We start from the raw sequence: 27,512 nt of genomic DNA on the forward strand, positions 1-27,512 counted from the left end.
CAGTACCATAAAGTTGTAAATGTGCACCCAAAACCAGAGCAGAGCCAAAGAGGAGGGTTCAGACAGCCAGAGTAATAAAGTGGAAGGGAAAGCTGGCTGAGAGAGAACTTCAGAATAGCAACACGCAAGACCGCATAATGGAGGTGTTTTTGCAACCCAGAACAACTCTATGGTGAGACAATGAGTAAGTGATTTTGTGCACTTATTTAACAAAAGAAAAAAAACACACAGTTCAGGCATTCACAAAGTTCCCGTTGGTGCTTAAAAAATGAAATGCTGCCCTCTAGTGTGTAATTTTGGCAAATGATGTTTTGGATGCAGGATCTGCCGCTGTGGCTCTGGCTTCTGTTGGCACCCGCGCATCCTTTTTCAGCTGCAGCAGTTGAAGTACACATTGCACATTCCTGGCCTGGCTTCCCGGGTCGAAATGAGCTGTTAATTGTTAGGTTAAAACCAGAACCAGCCGGCCCATCCTCTTTGCCATCCCCAGTGGAGCTCCATGTCACTACACTCATGTTCTCTAGCACGCTTGACAAAAGTAATGGCTGAGAGGGAGAGACGTTTGAGCGTTAAGCCTTAGCAGTGTTAGCAGTGATAATCACCAGTGCAGCCACCGAAGATACGCTGTGTTATGTTACATGAAGTGGTCAGAAGATTTATTATATAAAATGATGTACAGCTCACATGTTGCTTAGTCAGTTATAATAATAAAATGGCGGTTTCAGATTAAAGGGAGAGCTATGTCAATGTGCTAGGCAGACTAGAGTTCCCAAAAGCCTGCATTATCTGCCCACTGCTACAGTATATGAGTTTGGTTGACATGGGTTTGCACAGGTTACCTCCTTCTCTCAGTGGTGTACCAGGCACTACCCTCCTATCCTCGCGGTTGTAGCTCAGTGACGTTGTCCTTTTTGCTAAGTGACGTTGTCCTTTGATCGTTGCAAGCACTCCAGTGGGGGAAATAACTATCTGGCTGCCACAAGAGTGTGTCAGAAGCAGAACTGGGTCAAATACATAACTGTTTTGGATTCAAATACTTTTCTACGCTTTATTGAGCTTGGCTGGTGTATTGGAACCTAATTAAATACTCTCAAATACTGCAAACCCCACCTTCTGGTCCTCTTGGTTGGCTCAGTTGCAGTAAGCAAGATCAGTCGAGAACAGAAAAGTATTTGAATCCAAAACAATTGCGTACTTGACCCTGGTCTGCCCAGCGGGGAGCTTGCATGTCTTCTATTGCCATCAATGTGCAAAACAGATTTGAACAGTAATATAGGAGTTTGTTATGCAACAATGTTTAACTTTCCTACAACGTTAAAGGCATGGCAATGCAGCATACAGCATGGGACAATTACTTCCTCTCAGTCCTCTCCCACACTTCCTTATTTATAACCACTCTAGAGTCAATGAGCCCACGGGCACAGGAAGTGAGCTCACTGCATCGTCACAGGGCAGCCAAGCAAGTATCATCACCTAGATAGTACACAGCACACTGAGCTGATGCCATTCAGTGCAACATGGGTGATTGTTGCATGTCAAAGGGAGTACACTGCGGGGATAATTTAGTTTTATTGTTAGTAGTCACTGTGGTGAAGACTGTCAGCTAAATGCCAGTGTAGTAAAAGAGCTAAAAGGTGATTCTGAAGGAAAATACAAATGTGACTATGACTATACTGGTGCTCTCTGGAAAAAAAGTTTCAGAAAAATATGTTGACTCCACTCCATGGACATTATAAACCTTTATTAAAAATGTAATTGAATTTCAGAAAACAAATTAAACACCAATATGACATAAAATTCAGAAAAGTGCTCTACATGAAAAGCATCCCAGGAAACAGACAGTGGGAAACTACAGACCAGGAAACAGACAGTAAGTGGGAAACTACAGACCAGGAAACGGACTCCTGTTGCTAAAATAAATTATTACATTACATTACGTGGCATTTAGCAAATTATGTGTGTTTCACAGTCAGAAACACCATTGGATGGTGGAGTGAAAATCAGACTCATGAGCATTTGCCCGACAAGCAGTCAGCAGAATAAGTGGGTGGGTGCAAAGTTGCAATTCGCACTTCCATCGGGTTCTATCTTTATTTATTTATATTTGTTTATTTATTTATTTGCAGAATTGTCATTATGTGAAACAACTTGCCCTATCCTATACTAGAGGCAGAAACCCTTGGTGTGTTCACGTGTAGGCTAGTCATAGCCTAAAATTATTTTTATTCTGAAAAGAACTGTCACCCCTGCATTTAGTATTTAGTACTGGTAAACGTGCTTTCTATTTGCCATAATAGCGCTGAGGCTTCACATGTCTGATTAGGCAGGAGCACACTTCCTTGTTGTAAAATCCAGCGATGCCAGCTTGAAAATTGAGCTGATCAAGCTGGTCTAGCTGGGTATGAGCTGGTCAGCCAGCTAGTGCTGGTAGCTTACCAATCAGCTACCAGCTGTTTCAAAAGATAGCTTGAGCTGGTCAAACCATGTCATGCTGGGAGCTGGTCTGAACTGGTCAACCAGCTAAACCATGTTGAGCTGGGAACTGGTCTGAATAGATCAACCAGCTAAATCATGTTGAGCTGGGAACTGGTCTGAACTGGTCAACCAGCTACCAGCTGTTTCAAAACCTAGCTTGAGCATGGATAGCAAGGGATCTGAGAGAATTTCTCCAGACAGAATGTCTCCAGGTCATCCAGAGTCCATGGTCACACCCCTTCCCCACTCACCCCACAGGTTTTCAGCCAGATTTTAGTCAGGGGACTGGCATGGCCATTGCAGTTAAAGTTTAGATTTCTCTCTATATTCTGTGAGGGCAAGATCAAGATGATAAACTCCAATGACGCTGTTACATTACATTACATTAATGGCATTTGGCAGACGCTCTTGTTTCATATCCTCTTTGGTCATGTTTGTGCACATAACACAAATACAGGCACATAAACAGAAACCATAGGAAGTTACAGTGCCCCAAATAAAGAACGCTCTCACGGCAACTCGCAATCATTACAATGTTCAAAAACAAAGTCCACCACAAAAAGCAAAGCAAATTGTACATTAAACCCAACTCAAATTGTGGCAGAATTGAAGCAATGTTGTACTTTTTAGAATCTCAGCTTGTAATGCAATGTGTTGACAGGTTTAAAGCTAATGTCAAAACTTATTCCACTGGTCGTATTTGTACATAAAACACATTGACACTAAAATGTTAAATACACTAAAACATAAACTAGCATGTTGAGATGTGCACATTTTTCAGCAGTATTTGTGACAGAAAATGGAGATGCAGTTGTAGTGTGACATGAAAGCAAGACTTTAAAAAAACTTTTCAGTTTCCTGCATACACCATGTTCTAAAAACAACCATCAGATAAACATGTTTACCTGAAGACCACAAGATACACTATCTGACAAAATATACCTATATTTCATACACTAAGATGAAGATTAAAGATTAAAACCTAAAGGGTAATTCCCACAGATATTCAAACCCAAACCTGCCCAAACCTACATATGCCTACATACAGCAGCTCAGTGATCCTGAAGCTCCAGCGTCTTATCTTTAAAGCCATAAATAACTATTTGCTTCACAACAATTTCTACTACTTTATCTAGAATATTTATTATTTTATTAAATATTGTAAAACATGACAAAGCTGCTGGCCTGCACATTCAGCAACATATAGCTTGATTTCCAGTAAAACCGTTTATTTATTTAAAATATTTTCCTGCACAAGCAGTCGGTTGAAAATAAATAATGCTATAAGACAATTAGTACACATCGCTAACATGGTGGACACATCTAAGCACCATTAGGTACAGAAAGTGCCAAAAAGGTACAAATGCTTGTCACTGGGGCAGTTGTACAAAGTTGTACCCCTAGCCAGCAATATACAATTAATTTGTACCTTTTTTGCTTGGAAAAACACATTAATTTGTACCCAAAGAGAATATTGCTGCACTTTCAGGGTACAGAAAAAATATGTGCCTCCACGGTCACATTTTCACTGCCTCAGTTTCTGAGAGTATAGTTAGGTGGCAAGCCACTGTTAAGTCTATCCTGCAGATGTAAATAGATCAAGCTAGGTTTTGAAACAGTTGGCAGCTGGTAGTTCAAGCTGGTCATCACGGGATATCACCGCATGGCCCAGAAAATGAGAAGCTTAATGTGAGAGCTAGACATGGAAAAGGAGAAAAAGACACTTCGGGGAGGAGATTTATTAAAGCTACCCCATGAAAATATAATAACATTTTATCTCAAAATAACAAATAAAGCAACAGGATTTTCCAAAACAGTACACACCAATTCTTAATTTACATGGAATTGTTTTGCACATATTGAACACACAAACGTATATTGCATTTCATAAATAACTCTAAAAGTAATCAAACAGGATTGGATAAATCAGTAATGAAGTATTACCTGCCAGTAAAAACATTTAGAAAGTATACAGATGTATCCTTGTTGCTAGAAATGTTTGCGGAAAGCTAGCATGTACAGAACATGGTGTAATTAATTCACTTCATTGGTTTCATCCAGACAGCTGAATATTCAGATGTACCTTTTTATTTTCAGTCAATAGTGCCACTTCTGTTTCAACCCTGAAATAAAGCAGGTACACAATATCTGTTTGTGTGTCGTAGCCTGACAAACATTTATAAGTACTGCACAGCCAGTCTTTCAATGATTACAGCTCCAACTCCAGGGAAATAAATACATATAAAACCCGGAAACTGCCTATAGGCTTGATTCTCTGTGTAATGGAATACTGTAATGCACAATGTATGATAACCAGAACTATAGAGGCACCCTTCTCACCCAGCTAGCTCACATATTTGCATAACACATGCAGGCATATTTTGGTGGGCTCCACTATATGGTGTTGGACTTCCTGTCTGGGTGCCAGCCCACCGCCATGCCCCACAACCCTGGCAGGAGTTCACTTCCTCTGAGAGACAGACCCTGAGCGGCCCATGGTTGTCATGGTTTGAGAATCAGAAACACTCTGAATAATGAACTGGCGTCTCTGGGGCCAGAGACGGTTTTTGCGAGCCGAGTGCAGAACAGTGACTGGGGGAGAGAGGGAGAGGGGGGCGCCCCCCTGTCAGCGGGTCCGTCGGGGTATGGGAGGGGGGGACGGGGGTCTCTGGGGCAGGCGGGGAAGGGAACGTGCTGGACCCAATACGTAGCGCTCCATCATGGGGTTCTCAGGAATCCTGTAAACGACATGAATCAGAGCAGAGCCTATTTCAGCCTGGTGTTCACACTGCTCATTTCAGCCTGGTGTTCATACTGCTCATTTCAGCCTGGTGTTCATACTGCTCATTTCAGCCTGGTGTTCACACTGCTCATTTCAGCCTGGTGTTCACACTGCTCATTTCAGCCTGGTGTTCACACTGCTCATTTCAGCCTGGTGTTCACACTGCTCATTTCAGCCTGGTGTTCACACTGCTCATTTCAGCCTGGTGTTCACACTGTTCATTTCAGCCTGGTGTTCACACTGCTCATTTCAGCCTGGTGTTCACACTGCTCATTTCAGCCTGGTGTTCACACTGCTCATTTCAGCCTGGTGTTCACACTGCTCATTTCAGCCTGGTGTTCACACTGCTCATTTCAGCCTGGTGTTCATACTGCTCATTTCAGCCTGGTGTTCATACTGCTCATTTCAGCCTGGTGTTCACACTGCTCATTTCAGCCTGGTGTTCATACTGCTCATTTCAGCCTGGTGTTCACACTGCTCATTTCAGCCTGGTGTTCACACAGCTCATTTCAGCCTGGTATTCATACTGCTCATTTCAGCCTGGTGTTCATACTGCTCATTTCAGCCTGGTGTTCACACTGCTCATTTCAGCCTGGTGTTCACACTGCTCATTTCAGCCTGGTGTTCACACTGCTCATTTCAGCCTGGTGTTCACACTGCTCATTTCAGCCTGGTGTTCACACTGCTCATTTCAGCCTGGTGTTCATACTGCTCATTTCAGCCTGGTGTTCACACTGCTCATTTCAGCCTGGTGTTCATACTGCTCATTTCAGCCTGGCGTTCATACTGCTCATTTCATAAAAGGACCAAAGGAGACAAAAAAACCCACTAATGCTTCAGTATAAAGGTTTCAAAAAGCGGGTTTCAACCAGCAGGCATGTAGTGTTGTTTTTGCTGTTGCTGGGATCCCACTCCAGCCTTTCTTTCCACGGCTGCCTGTCATCCAGGCACACAAACCTTCACCTTTGAATCATAAGGTTCTGTCTGCTTTCAGAGTACTTTTGAGATATTGAGCTTCAAGGCTTTCACATCCTAACACAGCAAAATTCAACGCTTCATCGAAATTCAGCGCTTCATCAATTAAAATGACAGAAACAGTAAAAGTACTCAGTGAATGTACAATATCACAATCCTGTCAAATTGCCCTATAAACAACATATTTATGTCATTCATGTAAAAAATGTAGCCTACATTTATTCTTATCATTTTAAGGTCTGAAAATGTAATAAACGCGGGCTAAAAGTTAGTGTGCGCTAAAGTTGTACCTGTCATTAAGCCCCGTGGCTTTCTGCTGTTCCTGGCTGTGCTTATCACCCGCTCTAGGTGTTGCCACAGCGCGTCTGTGTTGTGAGAAGTTATTTCTGTGATGGGAAATGCACATGAAACGTGACCTGCTCTTGGGTGAGAACACCAAACTGAAAGGTTGAAGAAAGGGTCTGAAAATAAGCTGTTGGCTGTCCACCTTAAAATAACGAACAGCAGACATGTCTGAAAGGGTGCACTGTGCTGCCAGTTCTGCAGTCTCTCAGTGGTTTCAGTACCACTTACTACTTCCCTGATGAAAAAACAGCTCAAGTTCTTTTTTGAAACAGCTGATAGCTGGTCGGCCACTTCAGACCAGCTCCATACTCAACATGGTTTGACCAGCTCAAACTGTTTTGTGAAACAGCTGGTAGCTGGTCATTTCAAGCTGGTCATAGCTGGATTTTACAGCAGGGTTACTGTACAAAATAATATCCAGCTTCTTTTAAGCATTAAAGCCCTGAACTTACAGTATGCAAACATCCAAGTTCCTCACGGCTATGAAGAGCACATGACAGGCCCACCAACAAGAATTCCCTAATGAGGTAGCTAGCTAGGCTAACGTTAGTGTTACCATTGAGAGGACAGTTTGGAGCTAGGCTAACATTAATGTCACCATTGAGAGGACAGTTCGGCGCAAGGCTAACCTTTCGGGTATCCGAGGCGGGACTCGCGGAGGGGGCAGGATCGGAGGGGGGTCGCTGCGCGGGGGCCGAGGCGGGAGGAGGGGGTCCATGCTGTCCTAAAACATCAACAAAAAAAAAAGGGTTTGGGGTGTGTTCTGGTCTGAGGGAGAGGGTTTGGGGGTGTGTTCTGGTCTGAGGGAGAGGGTTTGGGGTGTGTTCTGGTCCGAGGGAGAGGGTTTGGGGTGTGTTCTGGTCTGAGGAGAAGGGTTTGGGGTTTGGGGTGTGTTCTGGTCCGAGGGAGAGGGTTTGGGGTGTGTTCTGGTCCGAGGGAGAGGGTTTGGGGTGTGTTCTGGTCCGAGGGAGAGGGAGAGGGTTTGGGGTGTGTTCTGGTCCGAGGGAGAGGGTTTGGGGTGTGTTCTGGTCCGAGGGAGAGGGTTTGGGGTGTGTTCTGGTCCGAGGGAGAGGGTTTGGGGTGTGTTCTGGTCCGAGGGAGAGGGTTTGGGGTGTGTTCTGGTCTGAGGGAGAGGGTTTGGGGTGTGTTCTGGTCTGAGGGAGAGGGTTTGGGGTGTGTTCTGGTGCGAGGGAGAGGGTTTGGGGTGTGTTCTGGTCTGAGGAGAAGGGTTTGGGGTTTGGGGTGTGTTCTGGTCCGAGGGAGAGGGTTTGGGGTGTGGTCTGGTCCGAGGGAGAGGGTTTGGGGTTTGGGGTGTGTTCTGGTCTGAGGGAGAGGGTTTGGGGTGTGTTCTGGTCCGAGGGAGAGGGAGAGGGTTTGGGGTGTGTTCTGGTCCGAGGGAGAGGGTTTGGGATTTGGGGTGTGTTCTGGTCCGAGGGAGAGGGAGAGGGTTTGGGGTGTGTTCTGGTCCGAGGGAGAGGGAGAGGGTTTGGGGTGTGTTCTGGTCTGAGCGAGAGGGTTTGGGGTTTGGGGTGTGTTCTGGTCCGAGGGAGAGGGAGAGGGTTTGGGGGTGTGTTCTGGTCCGAGGGAGAGGGAGAGGGTTTGGGGTGTGTTCTGGTCCGAGGGAGAGGGAGAGGGTTTGGGGTGTGTTCTGGTCTGAGCGAGAGGGTTTGGGGTTCGGGGTGTGTTCTGGTCCGAGGGAGAGGGAGAGGGTTCGGGGTGTGTTCTGGTCCGAGGGAGAGGGAGAGGGTTTGGGGGTGTGTTCTGGTCCGAGGGAGAGGGAGAGGGTTTGGGGTGTGTTCTGGTCCGAGGGAGAGGGAGAGGGTTTGGGGTGTGTTCTGGTCTGAGCGAGAGGGTTTGGGGTTTGGGGTGTGTTCTGGTCCGAGGGAGAGGGTTTGGGGTTCGGGGTGTGTTCTGGTCCGAGGGAGAGGGTTTGGGGTTCGGGGTGTGTTCTGGTCCGAGGGAGAGGGTTTGGGGTTTGGGGTGTGTTCTGGTCCGAGGGAGAGGGAGAGGGTTTGGGGTGTGTTCTGGTCCGAGGAAGAGGGAGAGGGTTTGGGGTGTGTTCTGGTCCGAGGGAGAGGGTTTGGGGTTTGGGGTGTGTTCTGGTCCGAGGGAGAGGGTTTGGGGTTTGGGGTGTGTTCTGGTCCGAGGGAGAGGGTTTGGGGTTTGGGGTGTGTTCTGGTCCGAGGGAGAGGGTTTGGGGTTCGGGGTGTGTTCTGGTCCGAGGGAGAGGGTTTGGGGTTTGGGGTGTGTTCTGGTCCGAGGGAGAGGGTTTGGGGTTCGGGGTGTGTTCTGGTCCGAGGGAGAGGGAGAGGGTTTGGGGTGTGTTCTGGTCCGAGGGAGAGGGTTTGGGGTTTGGGGTGTGTTCTGGTCCGAGGGAGAGGGAGAGGGTTTGGGGTGTGTTCTGGTCCGAGGGAGAGGGAGAGGGTTTGGGGTGTGTTCTGGTCTGAGCGAGAGGGTTTGGGGTTCGGGGTGTGTTCTGGTCCGAGGGAGAGGGAGAGGGTTCGGGGTGTGTTCTGGTCCGAGGGAGAGGGAGAGGGTTTGGGGTGTGTTCTGGTCCGAGGGAGAGGGTTTGGGGTTTGGGGTGTGTTCTGGTCCGAGGGAGAGGGTTTGGGGTGTGTTCTGGTCCGAGGGAGAGGGTTTGGGGTTTGGGGTGTGTTCTGGTCCGAGGGAGAGGGTTTGGGGTTTGGGGTGCACCTCGAAGTCGGCGTCCGCTCCACTGCTGTAGCTGAGAGTGCTATGGGTGCTCAGTCTGTTGCTCCCCTCGCCTGCTCAAAACGAAAGCAGAAATATCAGCCCTCCTTCTCACACACACAGGCACCGGTGCTAAAGACCACAGACACTTCTTGAAGTGCGATATGGCTATTTTTATCACATTAGATTCATTATCTTGCAGAAGTGTGTGTTTTGCCAGGAAGACTAGTTCCTTTTGTACATTAAGGGGGTTTCAAGCAATTCTGTGGAAATATTAAGGGGCAAATCTATAATCAATAAGAAAAAAGCAAACAGGAAGTCGATGCTGGCATGTTAGCTAATATGTATTCATAAATACCAGTGGATGCTGTGAGGTACGATACTTCAGATGAGTTAAAATATTAAACTCTTACAGCTAATTCAGAGGCTTTACAGTCATATAACAGCATTAAAGAGACATTTCACTTTGGTCTGTGGTCTGTTTTCTGGTGCTTTCAAAGCAGCGTGGGCAGTGATGTTACTCCTCTCTAGGTTGTACTTGTGTGTGTTATCTGATTATTCTTCAAAAGAGCATGTTTCATATTTTTTCCGTTGAAACTATTTCCTGATGTGCACTGGGACAGAAGCGGCAGCACAGCCCTACATGAAATTACTATTTTACTTAAACATTAATTTGACAATTAAAATATTCACATGTGAAAAGAAAATATCACATATGCATGTCCACACATGATTGCCTTTTTTCACAATTTCCACATTGTGAAATTACATTCCACATTTCACTGACTTCCAAATGTGTACTGCAATTTTCACATCTGAAAACAAATCATGTGACATACATAGGCTAACACACCATCTGCGCTATAAGTGGGATTATTTTAAAACATGTTGGGTGTTGTGGCATGAGGTATTTGAACTGCCTGGGCCAACTGAAAACATACTCTAAAAATGACATTATATTTAAAAACCTATAAAGTCAACTGTCCCTTTAACCAAAAAAGGACAGTGACAGTGGCCATTGTTTTATGGATTTGAACATCACTCTGATTTCTTAGTGGTGTTTGTCAACATGAGTAGTTGTGTCAATGAAAAGACAAGGAAGCCATTATGAGGCTTCAAAATAACATTATGGGAAATTGCAACTTTGTGGATAACTCACTGTGGTCATTAAAGATCCCATGGCACTCTTTGCAAAGAGTAGGGGGTTCCCCAGTGTTCTGGCTAAATTCTAAACCTGCCACTTAATTATCCCCTGATTTAATGGCTAAGAAAATTATTCTCTCTCCCTCCCCACCTCAGTTGATGTGTGGTGAGTGTTTTGGCACAAAATGGCTGCCGTTGCATCACCCAGTTGGGTGTAAAACATGGGTGGTTGCTGAGGTGAGTTTCCCCCTCATCACTGTAAAGTGCTTTGAGTGTCTAGAAAAGTGCTATATGAATACAATAATCTACGTATCCATCTATCGGGAGAGCAGCTCTGTATAACGGTGTGTAGTGCGGTTTTATGAATGGGAGAGTAGCTCTGTATAACGGTGTGTAGAGCGGTTTTATGAATGGGAGAGCAGCTCTGTATAACGGTGTGTAGAGCGGTTTTATGAATGGGAGAGCAGCTAGGTATAACGGTGTGTAGAGCGGTTTTATGAATGGGAGAGCAGCTCTGTATAACGGTGTGTAGAGCGGTTTTATGAATGGGAGAGCAGCTCTGTATAACGGTGTCTAGAGCGGTTTTATGAATGGGAGAGCAGCTCTGTATAACGGTGTGTAGAGCGGTTTTATGAATGAGAGAGCAGCTCTGTATAACGGTGTCTAGAGCGGTTTTATGAATGGGAGAGCAGCTCTGTATAACGGTGTGTAGAGCGGTTTTATGAATGGGAGAGCAGCTCTGTATAACGGTGTCTAGAGCGGTTTTATGAATGGGAGAGCAGCTCTGTATAACGGTGTCTAGAGCGGTTTTATGAATGGGAGAGCAGCTCTGTATAACGGTGTGTAGAGCGGTTTTATGAATGGGAGAGCAGCTATGTATAACGGTGTGTAGAGCGGTTTTATGAATGGGAGAGCAGCTCTGTATAACGGTGTGTAGAGCGGTTTTATGAATGGGAGAGCAGCTCTGTATAACGGTGTGTAGAGCGGTTTTATGAATGGGAGAGCAGCTCTGTATAACGGTGTGTAGAGCGGTTTTATGAATGGGAGAGCAGCTCTGTATAACGGTGTGTAGAGCGGTTTTATGAATGGGAGAGCAGCTCTGTATAACGGTGTGTAGAGCGGTTTTATGAATGGGAGAGCAGCTCTGTATAACGGTGTGTAGAGCGGTTTTATGAATGGGAGAGCAGCTCTGTATAACGGTGTGTAGAGCGGTTTTAGGAATGGGGGAGCAGTACTCACTGGACAAGCTGGAGGAGCTCCCGTTCTGCCAGCTGCCCCTCTGCATGGGCCTGCCAGGCGGCCGGGTGGTCGGGGGCAGGGTGAGGGAGCGAGAGGTGGTCTCATATACAGAGCACTCCACCTGCAGGATGGAGTCACCATGCTGGCCTGGGGGCAGGGGGGCTGTGATCTCTGCAGGGAGAGCAGGAGTCACACTGAACCCAAACCTGACCATGTGTGTGTGTGTGTGTGTGTGAGTGTGACTGTGTGTGTGTGTGTGTGTGTGTCTGTCTGTGTCTGTGTGTGACTGTGTGTGTGTGTGAGTGTGACTGTGTGTGACTGTGTGTGTGTGTGTGTGACTGTGTGTGTGTGTGAGTGTGACTGTGTGTGTGTGTGAGTGTGTCTGTCTGTGTCTGTGTGTGACTGTGTGTGTGTGTGAGTGTGACTGTGTGTGACTGTGTGTGTGTGTGTGTGTGAGTGTGACTGTGTGTGTGTGTGAGTGAGTGTGTCTGTGTATGTTTGTGTGTGTGTGTGTGTGTGTCTGTGTGTGATTGTGTGTTTCTGACTCTGTGTTTCTGACTCTGTGAGTGTGTGTGACTCTGTGTGTGTCTGAATGTGTGTGTGTGTGTGTGTGTGTGTGTGTGTGAATCATCACCTTCATCCTAAGGCCTACTTAGCTTATGTAACACACAGATCCATGCACTGACTCACACTCAGGTACACACACACATGCATACAAACACACACACACACACACACACACACATACACATGGCTGAAGTTTACCAATGTCTTTTCCAGTTTTTCCTTGTTTTTTCTGTCTTCTGTTAATGCTGTCTCTCAGCCTCTTAAGATTCTCCTGAAATAAAAGTGTAGGTGCAGCCTCCTGTTATACATACATAATCCTGCAGATGCACTATAACTCAATAAACTATTCCTTCGAACAAATAACATGCACAAAAAAAAACTTTTTTATGTTCGCCAACATTAGCTAACAGTCTGAAAAGGTATTGCATTGCGAACAAGAATGGTTGCCAACAAGGAAAACACAGAGAGAACAAATAAGTTCAAGTTGATTATAATTTGTCTGTTATAATTCACTGCACTTTTAGTGTATCAGAGACAAACTAAATGGAATGTTCATTTAAAATTGTTCAGCAGTAACTGTTCATAGCAAACATATTTCCTCGCAAACATTTGCCTTGTTCCACGCACTTCACAGCTGAAGTGGTTATAGTGTATAAATGTTTGGTCCCATAGCGGTTCTGCGTTCAGTGAGAAGGTGTGATTGGAGAACCTGTTGGAAACGCAGAGACTGGGAGCGCTTGTCCTGGTTCTGCTGCCAGGCCTTGAACTCCTGGACCGCGTCGTCCACGTTTAGGTCGCCCACTTTGACCCTCTCCTGCAGGGAGATGAGCTGCCGCTGCCCGGGCGTTCTCATCCCCGCGTACGGGTCGTAGGTCGAGCTGGACGGTCTGTCCCGGACCGGCCTCGCAGGAACTGACACAACACAGACACGACCCTTACCTCGTTGCCAATATTTTCATCTTATTTACACATCCGTTAAACAAGTGTGTAACGGGTGTGTAAGTCTCAATATAAGATGAAAATACTTGTTATTTTTTGGCTTTTGCAGTGTGTAACAGCAGTAAATTGTATAGCTTGAAGTAATACAAATGTTTCACTAACTTACCAATGTTTGGACCCTGCTGAAAAAAACAGCTAGGTTTTGAAACCGCTGGTTAACCAGGTCAGACCAGCTCCCAGCTCAACATGGTTTAGCTGGCTGACATGGTTTGACCAGTTAAAGTCATGTTTTGAAACAGAGAAGACAAGCTACCAGCACTAGCTGGTTAACCAGCTCATACCCAGCTAGGCCAACGTCATGACAAGCTTGACCAAATAAATTCTCAAGCTGACTTAGCTGGATGTTACAGCAGATAAAATCTCAATAGTGGTTTGTGAATTGCTTATGAACATTACAAATGTCTATATAATTACTAAATCATGGATACAGTATATATACAGGCTTTTAGGGGTGCTGTAGGTGTTGTTTAAAAAAATGGGGGCTGTTTTGTGTACATTAAATAGTTTATAGATGTAGTCTTCTTCACCTGAGTAGGGTCCTCCTGGTGTCAGTGTGTTCCTGTGATCCGAAGGCTTTTCATGAAACACTGAAAGAATAAGGAGTATTGCTGTTCTTATATGTTCATGCCTAGGTTTGAATATAGCTCATTATTTTTAGAAAAAGAAAGGTCTGGAGCAGAAACCAGCAGACCTTGTAGCTCTCCAGGACCAGGGTTGGAGACCACTGGTCAGGACGATCTAATCAACGTCGGTCATAATAGTGGGGGAGAAATTAAAAGATATTTTTGAAGTTGATAATTCAATGAGTGCTAAACACTGTTCTATTATAGGTAGAAAAGTGGTCGCATCATGACTCGACGTCGATTAGCCGTGTAGCCGAGACACAGCTCAACAGATTGTTTTGTGTTGTGGGCGGACTCACCTCTGGAGATGTATGTTTTGGTGTCCTCCGGTTGGGTGGGGACAGAGGGTCTGGGAATCGGCGCCGGGGGGCGGTTGGTGACATCTGGGACATAGCCGAAGTGTTCGTCCACCGTGTCGTATATTTGATCCGGAAAACACAAGTTATAGGGGTCCTCCTCCTCCTCTTCCCCACTCATTGCGTTCTCACCCTCCTCTTCCTCTGCCTCCTCCTCTTCCTCCTCCTCCTCCTCCCTCTGCTCCTCTTCATTTTCTGTGAAGTGCCTTTCTGTCGTCCCTGCATTACCAAGAAAAGACAGTTACCACAGGGAGTATCACAATGCTAAGCGCTAACAGTCTAATGCAGTCAATAATGGAGAAATACAGTTGTTCTGTTCACTGACCTTGGAAAAACTTGCGCAGCAGGGCCTCCTCAGGGTTCAGGGACTGCCGCAGTGCTTGGTCCATATCCTCATCTGCACAGGAAGGACACGGGTCAAAGGTCATACACACCACAATAACCCAACACACGTCAAAGCGCTAACGCAAAGCCCGGAGGTATTAACAGGAGCACTTTTACACTTCAGTCAATGGAACATGTGTTCAGTTAATCAGATAGACAATATAAATTAATCAATGAATTGGTGAATGTGGTGTAAAAGTGAAACAGGCTGAATATTTTGAAGCAAAGCATTGTTTTCTATCAGGGACATGCCCCCTCAGACAAGGGCTCCGACCCCATTGACCAGAACTCCGCCCCCACAGACCAGAGTTCCACCTCCACAGACCAGGGCTCCGCCCATATCGATCAAAGCTCCGCCCACACATATCAGAGCCCAGCCCATACGTATCACACCGCCCTCAGGACATACAGAGGTCTTCCATGCAGTCAGGGTCCAGCTCCATCATGGACTCGTAGATGTCCTCTGAACAGCCGGGGACAAACGGCATCTCCTGGGACCCCCCGGCCATGGGCTCGTACACCTCCTCATCCCCCTCTTCCGTGACAGACTGCGTTACGGGCGATTTGAGCTTGTCAGCAGTCTCCTGCAGGGTTCACACACTCCCGTTAAGAGCACAGACACACACAGTCTCCTGCAGGGTTCACACACACTCCCATTAAGAGCACAGACACACACAGTCTCCTGCAGGGTTCACACACTCCCGTTAAGAGCACAGACACACACAGTCTCCTGCAGGGTTCACACACACTCCCATTAAGAGCACAGACACACACAGTCTCCTGTGGGGTTCACACACACTCCTGTTAAGAGCACAGACACACACAGTCTCCTGTGGGGTTCACACACTCCCGTTAAGAGCACAGACACACACAGTCTCCTGCAGGGTTCACACACACTCCCATTAAGAGCACAGACACACACAGTCTCCTGCAGGGTTCACACACTCCCGTTAAGAGCACAGACACACACAGTCTCCTGTGGGGTTCACACACGCTCCCGTTAAGAGCACAGACACACACAGTCTCCTGCAGGGTTCACACACACTCCCATTAAGAGCACAGACACACACAGTCTCCTGTGGGGTTCACACACACTCCTGTTAAGAGCACAGACACACACAGTCTCCTGTGGGGTTCACACACTTCCGTTAAGAGTAGAGACACACACAGTCTCCTGCAGGGTTCACACACACTCCTGTTAAGAGCACAGACACACACAGTCTCCTGTGGGGTTCACACACTTCCGTTAAGAGCAGAGACACACACACAGTCTCCTGTGGGGTTCACACACACTCCTGTTAAGAGCACAAACACACAGTCTCCTGTGGAGTTCACACACACTCCTGTTAAGAGCACAAACACACACAGTCTCCTGCAGGGTTCACACACACTCCTGATAAGAGCACAGACACACACACAGTCTCCTGTGGCGTTCACACACGCACACACCTGTTAAGAGCACAGACACGCATAGTCTCCTGTGGCGTTCACACACACTCCCGTTAAGAGCACAGACACACACAGTCTCCTGTGGGGTTCACACACACTCCTGTTAAGAGCACAAACACACACAGTCTCCTGCAGGGTTCACACACACTCCTGTTAAGAGCACAGACACACACAGTCTCCTGTGGGGTTCACACACTTCCGTTAAGAGCAGAGACACACACACAGTCTCCTGTGGGGTTCACACACGCTCCTGTTAAGAGCACAAACACACAGTCTCCTGTGGAGTTCACACACACTCCTGTTAAGAGCACAAACACACACAGTCTCCTGCAGGGTTCACACACACTCCTGATAAGAGCACAGACACACACACAGTCTCCTGTGGGGTTCACACACACTCCTGTTAAGAGCATACACACACACAGTCTCCTGTGGGGTTCACACACACCCGTTAAGAGCACAGACACACATAAACAACTCAGAGCCACTGCCCTTGGCTTAATGTTGTTGACACAGAGTGATGTCCATTCTGGGATTTCAGTTTAATGTTTATTTAACCCTTTAAGGTGTGACAAGGTCACAGGCAGATGATTCAAATAGTCTGAACTGAACGTTCTCACGGCCGGCTCCAGGAGGCTGCACCTCCACACCTCTTGGGTTTGTTGGTAGATCGCTATATTTTAAATTTGATTTTCATATGGTGCTGTGCTGTGTTGCAACCTCCTGGAGTTGGCATGAGCTAATCTTCTTTTATCAAATGTTTTTTATGAAAAAAATACTTTCAAACTCAATATTGAAGTTTTCCCCCCCTCATAATACCCCCCCACCTCATGGCGACACACAGCCCTCAAAAGACAATCAAAATCAAAACTGAAAACTGATCAACAACTCGGCAGCAGCAGCTGCCAAATGCCCGGCATCCAACGTTCTGTAATCAGCTCCATGAAACTGAGAAAGATCTTCCAGGAGGGTTATGCAGGAATAACCAACTGCCAACTCGGCCCGGTGACTCACCAGGTACTTGTCCATGAACTGCCGGAGGTCGGAGAAGCCGTGCTTCTCCGCCATGTTGTTGGGGTAGTCGCCGTACTTGTTGGCCACGCTGTAGGCCTGCAGGGCGCCAGGACACTGCAGCAGGAGGGATGCTAGCTCCTTCAGCCCAAACTTCGCCGCGAAGTGGAGTATCGTGGGCAGCTCCTCCTTCCGCTCGTCTGTCCGAGGCACGGAAAGGGCCAAGACACGGCACCGGATCGGTCGACGGAAGGAGAGACACAACAACAGTGACACTGTTAATAAGTTACAGCCGGCTGTTTACTTACAAATAACCAGGCTTTACTTATGCAAAAATAGATTTGGCGACAGTGAACTGTAAGTATTTGGGCAGTGACACAATTTTAAAGGGTTGTAATTCACAGATTCACAGTGCACTCGATATGGACGCGCTGCCATCAAATTACATCTGACAAATGAAACAGATTAAACCTGCACTTTAATCTGAGTGCATAAATATGGAATGAATCTTGTAGGAATGACGACCCTTCAAAATTGTGTCATTAAAAAATGTTAAGTTAAACTAAAACAAGAGACTTACAAGTAGACATGTTTTCTTCTTCGACCTGGCTCACGCCAAAGATGCAAAGGCCATTGCAAGGTATTCTGCTTCGAAGGGAGTTGGTCAGTAGCTTGTCCAGTGCCTCCGTTCTATTGGATGTTATATTAAAAGCCTGGGAACATTGACAAATGAAGTTGCATGCTTAAAAATGATTCAGTTCCTCAATACCCCCACAGTGCTCATGCTGTCAGGATGGTTGTTATAACCTGGGGACCCCTGTTAAAACCTGGGGCCATGATCTGCAAAGACATACAGCAGGATTTCTTATTCTTAATATAGTCTCTTTGTTTTATATCTTTCACAAATATGTAATTTATTCCTGTCAACCATTTTGGGTATTTCTTTATTTACGTAATTTTGTTACAAATCTACTCAATTCAAGTTCCAAGACAAACAAGGCAATAATGTGAAAATAGTAGCCCTGCTAGCAGAGTGGTTCTCAATCTTGAATGAAAACCTACAGAATGGCAGATCTCCAGGATCCAGCTATGCCAGCTTGTCCAGCTTGTAAATTGAGCTGATCAGGCTGGTTATGAGCTGGTCAACCAGCATGGCCAAGCTGGGGAGTACTGGTAGCCAGTCTGAGCTGGGAGCTGGTCAGCTGTTTCAAAAAGTAGCTTGAGCTGGTCAAACCATGACAAGCTGGGAGCTAGTCTGAACTGGTGAACCAGCTAAACCATGTGGAGCTGGGAGCTGGTCTGAACTGGTCAACCAGATAAACCATGTGGAGCTGGGAGCTGGTCTGAACTGGTCAACCAGCTAAACCATGTCAAGCTGGGAGCTGGTCTGAACTGGTCAACCAGCTAAACCATGTGGAGCTGGGAGCTGGTCTGAACTGGTCAACCAGCTAAACCATGTCAAGCTGGGAGCTGGTCTAAACTGGTCAACCAGCTAAACCATGTCAAGCTGGGAGCTGGTCTGAACTGGTCAACCAGCTAAACCATGTGGAGCTGGGAGCTGGTCTGAACTGGTCAACCAGCTAAACCATGTTGAGCTGGGAACTGGTCTGAGCAGGTCAACCAGCTGTAAACCAGAAAACCTAGCTTGAGCTGTTTTTTTCAGCAGGGTTGGGAAGCACAGGGCTAGAAAATGCAGCATGTACTGTATGTTCCAGGGGAACAGGGAGGTAACAATTCAAGCAGGGTCAGATGAGACAGTGCACTGTTCTTACCTGACACATGAAATCTGCCGGATTCAATGCGGTTTCCAGGTAGCTGCTTATTTCGCCCATACTGGTGAAGTACGCAATGGGCCTGGAGCAGACCACTGAGTCATTGCAGAACAGAGACACTAACACTGTGCCTGGGGGCATATCTACAAACAAGAGAGACATGTGTTTCCACATTTATATTCAGCTAGAAACAATGTACTCACAAAAGCCACAGATAATGATATCAATGTGCACTGGTCTATATGAATGCTTATGCAGAGCATGCAAATAGTCAATTAGATGCACACTGCTGAGACCTTTTAATCATCTCTTTTCATAGTGAAAATATTGAAGAAGCTTCTTCTTGTGCTTAATAAACTGCTAAAAGCAACTGTTGGCCACAGCTTACCCAGAAGGCTACATGTGGGTGAGAGCGCTGACGTAAGTTGTGGGTGTCGGGGAAAGATATGCTGGGGGAGAGAGGCCTGGCAAGGGGGGTTGGGGGATGGTGTGATTTGGGTTTCCTCTTTCACTGCACTACACGTGCATTACGTTAAACAGAGGTCCTGACTCACAGGGGACATTAACAATCCCATGACACAAAAAGTATGGGGTCCCCAGGTGTCCTGGCAAAATTCCCAACCTGGCGGTCTCAGGCTGCCATCTATTCATCCCCCGATTCAATCGGCAGAAATATTGTGCTCTCCCTCCCCACCTCAGCTGGTGTATGGTGAGAATTGCATCCGTGCATCACCCAGGTGGGAGCTACAGTTTCCCCCTAGATCCATCTAACTACATGAGTGTAAATTCCTGGGCGTACCGGGGGACTTCACACTGATGGTGTATTCGTTCTCAAACACTCCCGGCTCCCGTTTGGGAATGCAGTCCTGGCAGGAAAACTCTACTTCTGCTCTGGCCTGGGGGTCCATCTTACACCTCAGGATGAAGAAAATATTTACCTGGGACTTTTACAACACACAAAAGACAACCAAAAAAAACATTATTTTTCAGATGAATCGCAATGATCATATGTGAAAATACTCATAAAAACATTGTAGTAGTACCAGCCATCCAACCTGAAAATTATGCAACCTGACATGATTCGCCCACAATTTTCAGTTCCTTAATTTGCTCCTATTCATCATTCCGAGCCATAATGGGACAACATGCAAATTTCTAGGGTGAAGACTGCTGATCTGTGGGACAGACTGTCTCCTCACACACTCAGCTGTGAAATGGCTGAAATCGGTATTTCTGTTAAATGGCTACATTACATTTATTTCAATGCCAAAAAGCGCACCCCGAAACCAGAGCTGTCTCTCCAACACACCGAACACAGTCAGTAGTTATTATCACCTCATGTAATTCTCTGGGGGAAAACCCAAAGCATCTCAGACAGAGGTCAAAGCATAGTGCACGGTTTGATGCAGACTATATCATGGCTTATTGTGTTCATATAATGTGTGATATATATGATCCATACAGTGCCCAGTACAGTGGAAAGAAGAGCTGCTTGGATATTTAGAAAGTGCAATATTAATGGATGTGGTACCTGTAGAAAGGGATTCATTAAAAAACGCTAGACTGTTTTTTTCATTCTCTGATATCCTACACTGTCAAAACGAATTCTGCGAAATTACAGTACTTTACTGTCAACTCTGCTGCCAGTAAAGTACTGCAAAATGTCCAGTACATTTTTTACAGTGAATATGTTGATAAATATGTAGATAACAGCAAATATCTAAACAGTATGGTCTTGTGTTAACTTGTAAAAAAAAAAAAAATCACATTACATTTCACTGTAATTTACTGTCAGCAAAGTTGCTGTAATTGTATTGCTGTAATTTTACAGAATAGTTTTTACAGTGAATTTATTAAAACAGTATAAGCAAGCATTTGCCATTATTTTCTCAGTGGAAGAAAGTACACATTATAGTGTGGTAGTCATTACCCCACACTGTATCCTGCTGGGCTGGATACAGAGGCATGGTTCCTGGGCTGAGGCTGTGGGCTGGATCTGGGCTCCTCGGCTGACCATGCAGCCGCGCTGAGGCACTGGTTCTGTTTCGGGGGGTGGTTCGGGAGGCTGGAGCTCCTCTGTGGGTGTCTGTGGGCCGGTCTCAGGTTCTGGCTCCAGCGCTGTCTCTGTCTCTGTCTCTGTCTCTGCCTCTGCCTCTGCCACCGCTCCGTCACGCTCTGCCTCAGGCTCACTGGACCCTGCTGTGCAACGAGGAGGAAACAGATTTAAACGTGACCACGAGGACTCAGATTCACACGTGAACATGAGAAAACAGATTCACACGTGACCACGAGGAAACAGAAACTGCTTCTTAAAAGTACATATGAGCTCAGCTACACACTGACAGACAGGTCTTCAAAGAAGCCATAATGCTGCCTTACAAAACTGATATCTAGGACAATGTAAAAATAATAATAACATCCATCCATTCATTATCTGGCGACATGGCTCAGGCAGTAAGAGCAGTTGTCTGGCAGTCGGAGGGTTGCCGGTTCGATCCCCCGCCCGGGTGGTGTCGAAGTGTCCCTGAGCAAGACACCTGACCCCCAAATGCTCCTGACGAGCTGGTTGGGGCCTTGCATGGCAGCCAATCGCCGTCGGTGTGTGAGTGTGTGTATGAATGGGTGAACGGAGAAGCATCAATTGTACAGCGCTTTGGATAAAGGCGCTATATAAATGCCTGCCATTTACCATTTATCTGAACCCGCTTGAACAGGGTCGCAGGGGGGCTGCTGCACTGATCTTATGGTGGCTACACCGGGGCTTGAATCACCAGCCTCTCAGGTCCCAGTCAAGCACCTCAGCCACTAAGCCATAGGCTGCCCCATTATACATGTAAGATACATTTTAATGGCTAAAATGTTAAACAAAGACCTTACAACAGTGAAACATTTTAAGGTAACATAACCATAATGTAATTAGTTCCATTTTACACAGTACTCTTATTTTGATGCTAATCACATGCAATAAGCACTTGGCAGCAGTTAGATGAATTGAACATTTACCAACCTTGCAATCTTAGAGAAACTTTCACATCAAAATGTTTGGCAGGAAAGACCATCAGACTGGAATCACGGTTTTAAAGTCATCACAATCGCTGCTTTCCCATTCATTGTTTAATTTATTAATTTAAAAAATATTCAGAATTCACATCTAGCTCCATTTATTCCAAATGTATGATAACTCTGACAACTGAAGATAGATCAAAACTTAATCAATTTATCAATATTCACAGACAATGGAGAAAAGATGCACTTTTCTTACTGAGTAAGCATAGCACAATTACTTTTACTTTTTAACTCGGTCTTTGAAATTAACCATGCAATATTATCACATATAGTATTCTCTCATTTGTTTAGAATTTACATGAATTTTGATGGATCAGTGTTTTCAAGCGTATTCAATCTTATAAATACATATATACTGTATTCACTTCAAGGTCAAACTTAAAAATAATAGAAAAATAATTAAACAAAACAATTAAGTGTACTTAAAATCTAAACTGAGAAACAGTGGTGCATTCATTAAATGATTTAAAACAAAACTCTGAACATCACAGTTCAATGAAAATCAGTATCATTCGAAATTCAGAAAGCATAATGACAGTTGCTTTTTTGACGCAAAGAGAGCAATTAATTGAACAGCATACAGTACTGTATGTAGTTTCATCTAAATAGCAATGGACGGTACATTTACTTCCACATAAAAGTTGCAAAAAAAGTACTCATGAAGGTAGTTACGTAATTATGTGGATATACATATTCTTAATCTTAAGGCCAAGGGATATAACGTATTTCAGTTTATAGGTAAAGTACTTAATGGCTACCAAAGCTTTAGTATGCAAAGCTTTATCAAGTGCCTTCTTGAAAGCTGAGGCTATGATTGAAAAATAATATTTTTATTCTGTTGATGTTCTTGCTTTTGGGTATAGCGAACACCAATTCACTGATAAAGTCTGAACACCAAAGAGAAACAACATTTCACTGGTAAAGTCTGAACACCAGAAAGCAACTCCATTTGACTGATAAAGTCTGAACACCAGAAAGCAACTCCATTTGACTGATAAAATCTGAACAGCAGAAACACAGAGTCCTAATCTTAAGGCTCATCTTAACTGAAAAATATTTGATGTGGATCTTTAACCCAGTGTTTCCCAACCTTTTTTCAGCCAAGGCACACTTTTTACCATGAAATTATCCCACGGCACACCCCTATCCGATTAACCACTAAAATGTTACAAAATGGCACAAACATATGATAATGCTTAATAATACTACTACCAGTAGTCTCTTCTACTACCAAGTAGGCCATATTATAAGTATTAGGCTACTCACTTTCAATGTGAAACTTGAACTTGTTTTGATGAATCCTTTTTAAGAATTTGTCCATGTTTTCTGTCTTTTTGTTCTCAGTAGCGCGGCCGCTTGGAACGAAATCAGACTGCACAAGAACATAACACACGTAGGCCTATGTAGTACAATGAGGGCACAGGTGGGAAGAGTATTTATTGGGTGACGATAACACAGCAAATTAGTATAGCCTTGCAATTGTGTTCTCGCAACACTGGAGCAAATTATTTTCCATATTCTTTTTTTTTTTTATGTCAAAAAATAAATAAAATTGGCATTTTGATCACTTTCCACGGCACACCTGGCAATCTCTTGCCATGGCACAGCGGTTGGGAAACACTGCTTTAACCAATGAGTAACCCATGTCCCTGAAGTAGCTAAGTACATACAATCAATCATACAAGTGAGTCAAATAGGTAAGCAGAATTTTAAAGAAAGTTTTATACAAATAAAATAAAATTGCAATTTTTTAACGCTCATTCATTATTTGAATTGTAAATTAATAACATCCTTTCTGTCAACAGGAAAGTTAAATGAAATAACGCTCTTATTTTATTTCCGATAATATTGTGAAAATTGCGGGAAGAGGAATGGGTTCTGATGCTCAGATGGGTCTAGACTAACACACACGAGGAGGTGAGGCATTATATAGAAAAGATGCAACAGGATCGCAGCATACATAGATAATTTCCTCACTCCACTGTCAACTAAACACAACAGTTATATAAAAGACACATACGACTTCATACGCATAGTTAAAAACACTAAAATAACACAAGAAACCCTCTTATTCACAATTTACATCGATAGTCTCTACACAAATATAAACACTGCAGCAGGGCTAACAGCTGTAAAACCCGGACAACAGCGGCAAACAGAAAATTAAATTAAATCTAACCCGCACCCTACAGAACACAAACATTATCCAGAACTATAAAATTATCTCAGTGTATAAAATAAATAAAAATCTTAAAGATCATCTGGTGAGCAGCAAACTACCAGAAATTAATACTATACCTACACAGGGCCCAGTATTCTACAAACAAGCCACTACAGTCAGGAACACCACTAACACAACCTACATAATAAAACAAACACCAACCAAAAATACTAAAAACTGCATATATGCCATTAAGTGCAAACAATTAAATGTAGACTAGCACAACATATATATATAATATTAGAAATCACATAGAGACAGACACACACCTGGTGGCTCATTTCCTTCAACATGGACTTGAGGCACTAGAAATATTGGGCCTTCAAACAAATAATAACTGGACACCAGAGGAGAGACGCAGGTTAGAGAAACACTGGATTCTCAAACTTAGCTCTCTATTTCCAAGAGGACTGAACAAAGGCACAGAACACCAACACAAGAGGGACCAAATTCATCCTACTCAAAGGCTTCAGTACTCTGAATGGCCAGTGCAAACTTTTATTTCCCAAGAGGCCCTAATATGGGACAACTTGGGAAATAAAGATTTCTTACTTACCTAACCCTAACCCTAACCCTAACCATTACCCTAATCCTAATCCTAACCCTAATCCTAATTACCCTAATTTACATTGTGGTAATACCTTTAAAGGAAGAAAAAACATTAAACGCATGTTCAACAACCTAATTAGCAGCCTATTGATTAACCTCAGTCTTCCATTTGATAAAAATATGGTTATTTAAAATGATGGATATACGTATACTCTTCTGTTCTCAGCACGCACACTCAGAATATCCATCTGCAAAAGAGTTCTGAGCTAGCTTGTGTTGTTAACATTTTAATGCAGGAGTGCTAAAGGTTAACAGGAGTGATTTTTACTTAAGCGCAGTTAAATCTTTTTCTACAATTCGTTTGTTCTTTAATATCCTAAAAATAGATTGCGTATTCAGACCTGCTAGACTCATGTGATCAGTTCAATGTAATTTCACTGCCATGGTTACTATTTCCTGCTCACCAGCCCCCGGTTGGTGCCTATTCAATGTGAGGTTTGATTACTTTATAAATTCTAAATCTTATTAAATATGGTTGTAATATAATATAAACAGCAGTGACTATAGTATTGTATTATAGTCCGAGAAAGTAGATTGATCTCTACCAGAAATTGGAAATGTTTCTACGGGAAAAAAAGACTGAATGTTCTGTTTGATCATTTTTGTTGAATACAAAAAAACATTTTATCACAAAAATTATTGTCTAAATACTAAAACTAATAAATAATAAATAAATACACATTTTCACAGGGCCTTGCACATCTGCCTGGCTTTAGCATTCACAAATCACTAATTAGGCCTATTAAGAAACATAACTCTTGTAACTACGGACCACCTTACGACTTCGTATAATATCATCCTGGAACAACCACCCCAGCACCCAAGTGAGAAAAAGCCACAGGTGCAGTCCATTTTCACATATGAAAAAAGAAAAAATGGTGAAACTTACGGTCAGAAAGTGCGTCCATAACTGTAGAGATATACTGAGCCGGGTCGTCGTCAGTGAACAGTTTTCTCCAGGAGTGCCAGCGCTGGAAGGGCTCCTCCAGCACCTCGTTCTCAGACACCCCGCAGAAAAGCAGCACCATTTTACTCGGAGGATGAAAGATGTCCTGGTAAGTCGCTAGTACTTCGGGGTCGCGGAGAAAGTCTACGAATGCGGCGGACAGTAACAGCACCACGCTGCCGCTCTCACGGACCAGCTCCTGCTCGTGTTGCTGCAGGGTGGCGCTGGAGAGTGGGTGCAGGACCACGGCCTCCTGGGAGAGTCGCCCTGAGGACCTGAGCACCTCCCGCAGATAGAACGCCCAGTCCTCGGCCTCGCCCGTGTAAAGGATCCGCACCTCACACGGAGAGGAGGACGCCGAGGCCGCTGGAAAACACAACGTTGCATTTCCTGAGAGACAGCCCTGCTGCAAACTCCGTAAACTGGTTCATCTGGCCGGCCAGCTAGTGCTGCTAGGTTGTCTGATCTGGTAGCTGGTCAACCAGCAACTAAAAACATGGCTTGAGCTGGTCGAACCATGTCGAGCTGGGAGCTGGTCTGAGCTGGTCAACCAGCTACCAGCTGTTTCAAAACCTGGCTTGAGCTGTTTTGTTCTACAGGAAGGAATATATTTATATAACAACCCATCTGCACTGTTCTTTTACTTCATATAGGAGCCAGGAAGCTTAAGTTAGCACGCTAGGACATTAGCTTTAAAAAGGAAGTTCTTTCTAAGACAGGGCAGGGTGTTCAGCATGTCAGATTTGTCTGATAATTATTGAAAAAAGTCTGAACACCAAAGAGCTACACCATTTCACTGATACACCAGAAGTTGTACTGAAGCTTCTTGTAATTTTCCATTCAACCCACTGAGAAATAAATATTTCATATAGATGAAAACACATTTATTTGACCCACTGTTTGTGAAATTACTTTTCCCTTCAAAATTAAGAAGATGGGATGTATATTTCTGAAATGGTGATCACAAACAAAAACGTATCTCTCAGCATGAAAGCAAACCTCTGGTATTTGGTGCGTTTTAAGCAGGTCACTCATTAACTTCCAAAGAACAGAAAACACATTCTTGGCTGCTTTATAACTAACTTTTATACATGGGAAAGAATGAGTACAGAGGAGTGTAAATATTGTCTTAAATGAACCGTTTAGAGTTTTTATTTGCACTGGCACAGGCTTTATTTTGAGGCTATGGTCAGAAGTGACGTGAGTACTGCTTATTTCACAGAGAGCTCCAGACGCGAGCCACGGCATAGTGCTGTAATGCGTGAGCCTGTGCCACAGAGATACTGGCGCTTCAGAAATGCTATGCCGTCTGTATACTGCATGTGATATATCTCTCAAAGTAGAAAATGACAACCTCATTATTACATTACAAAATGACAGCCGCAGAGAGATGACCTAAAGCAGAACAGAACTTTAGAGGACACTGAAGGAAATGCTGCTTAGCACTGCCGTTCAGAATGAGAAATACATAGGACCAAAGCTCGAGAAAATCTCGTCATGTAACAGTCGTGTAACAGTCATGTAACAGTTTAAGTTGAAATAAAAGCAATTTTACTCTGTTCATTTTACTTTATTACTTTGGTCAAAGAAAAGCGCATCTACCAAATAAGCCAAAAAAGGAAGCAAAGAGGAACAGGAACGCAAACCTGGTTCTGTCATGACACCACCGTCCGTCCACAAACTCCTGTCTGCAGCTGCCTCGGGGGCAAGGTGAAAGACAAATTAGTCAAACAGAAGACTGATAAGCCCTTATGCTGCCTCAAAATATGTTTTTTGGAGTTTCTTCGGAACAGGTCGATTTCAGCTTTCAGTAGAGCACTACCCTCTTGCAACCCCCCGACAGGAATAGCAACTGTCTG

The 27,512-nt window shown here is 44.6% G+C and overlaps 1 protein-coding gene across 3 annotated transcripts; it reads right to left on the minus strand.

Moving 5' to 3' along the window:
- Nucleotides 1–1,726: 1,726 nt before the first annotated feature.
- pik3ap1 (phosphoinositide-3-kinase adaptor protein 1) lies at nt 1,727–27,512 on the minus strand. 3 transcript variants are annotated; one of them, XM_061228552.1, is made up of 18 exons: nt 27,300–27,512; nt 25,597–26,019; nt 20,742–21,007; nt 19,611–19,755; nt 18,812–18,954; nt 17,620–17,752; nt 17,043–17,239; nt 14,989–15,163; nt 14,521–14,592; nt 14,139–14,414; nt 13,744–13,803; nt 12,927–13,129; nt 12,416–12,488; nt 11,651–11,821; nt 9,272–9,342; nt 7,207–7,301; nt 6,523–6,618; nt 1,727–5,213 (listed from the first exon to the last, which is right to left on the minus strand). In XM_061228552.1, the coding sequence occupies exons 1-18, from the start codon at nt 27,310–27,312 to the stop codon at nt 5,102–5,104; spliced, it is 2,724 nt and encodes a 907-aa protein (XP_061084536.1). In that variant the 5' UTR covers nt 27,313–27,512; the 3' UTR covers nt 1,727–5,101. The 3 variants fall into 3 exon arrangements, with proteins under 3 accessions (XP_061084536.1, XP_061084535.1, XP_061084538.1); XM_061228551.1 differs by having other exon boundaries at nt 20,742–21,010; XM_061228554.1 differs by lacking the exon at nt 6,523–6,618 and having other exon boundaries at nt 20,742–21,010.

This window comes from Conger conger, chromosome 18, assembly GCF_963514075.1.
Source record: "Conger conger chromosome 18, fConCon1.1, whole genome shotgun sequence".
In the NCBI taxonomy this organism is placed as follows: Eukaryota; Metazoa; Chordata; class Actinopteri; order Anguilliformes; family Congridae; genus Conger; species Conger conger.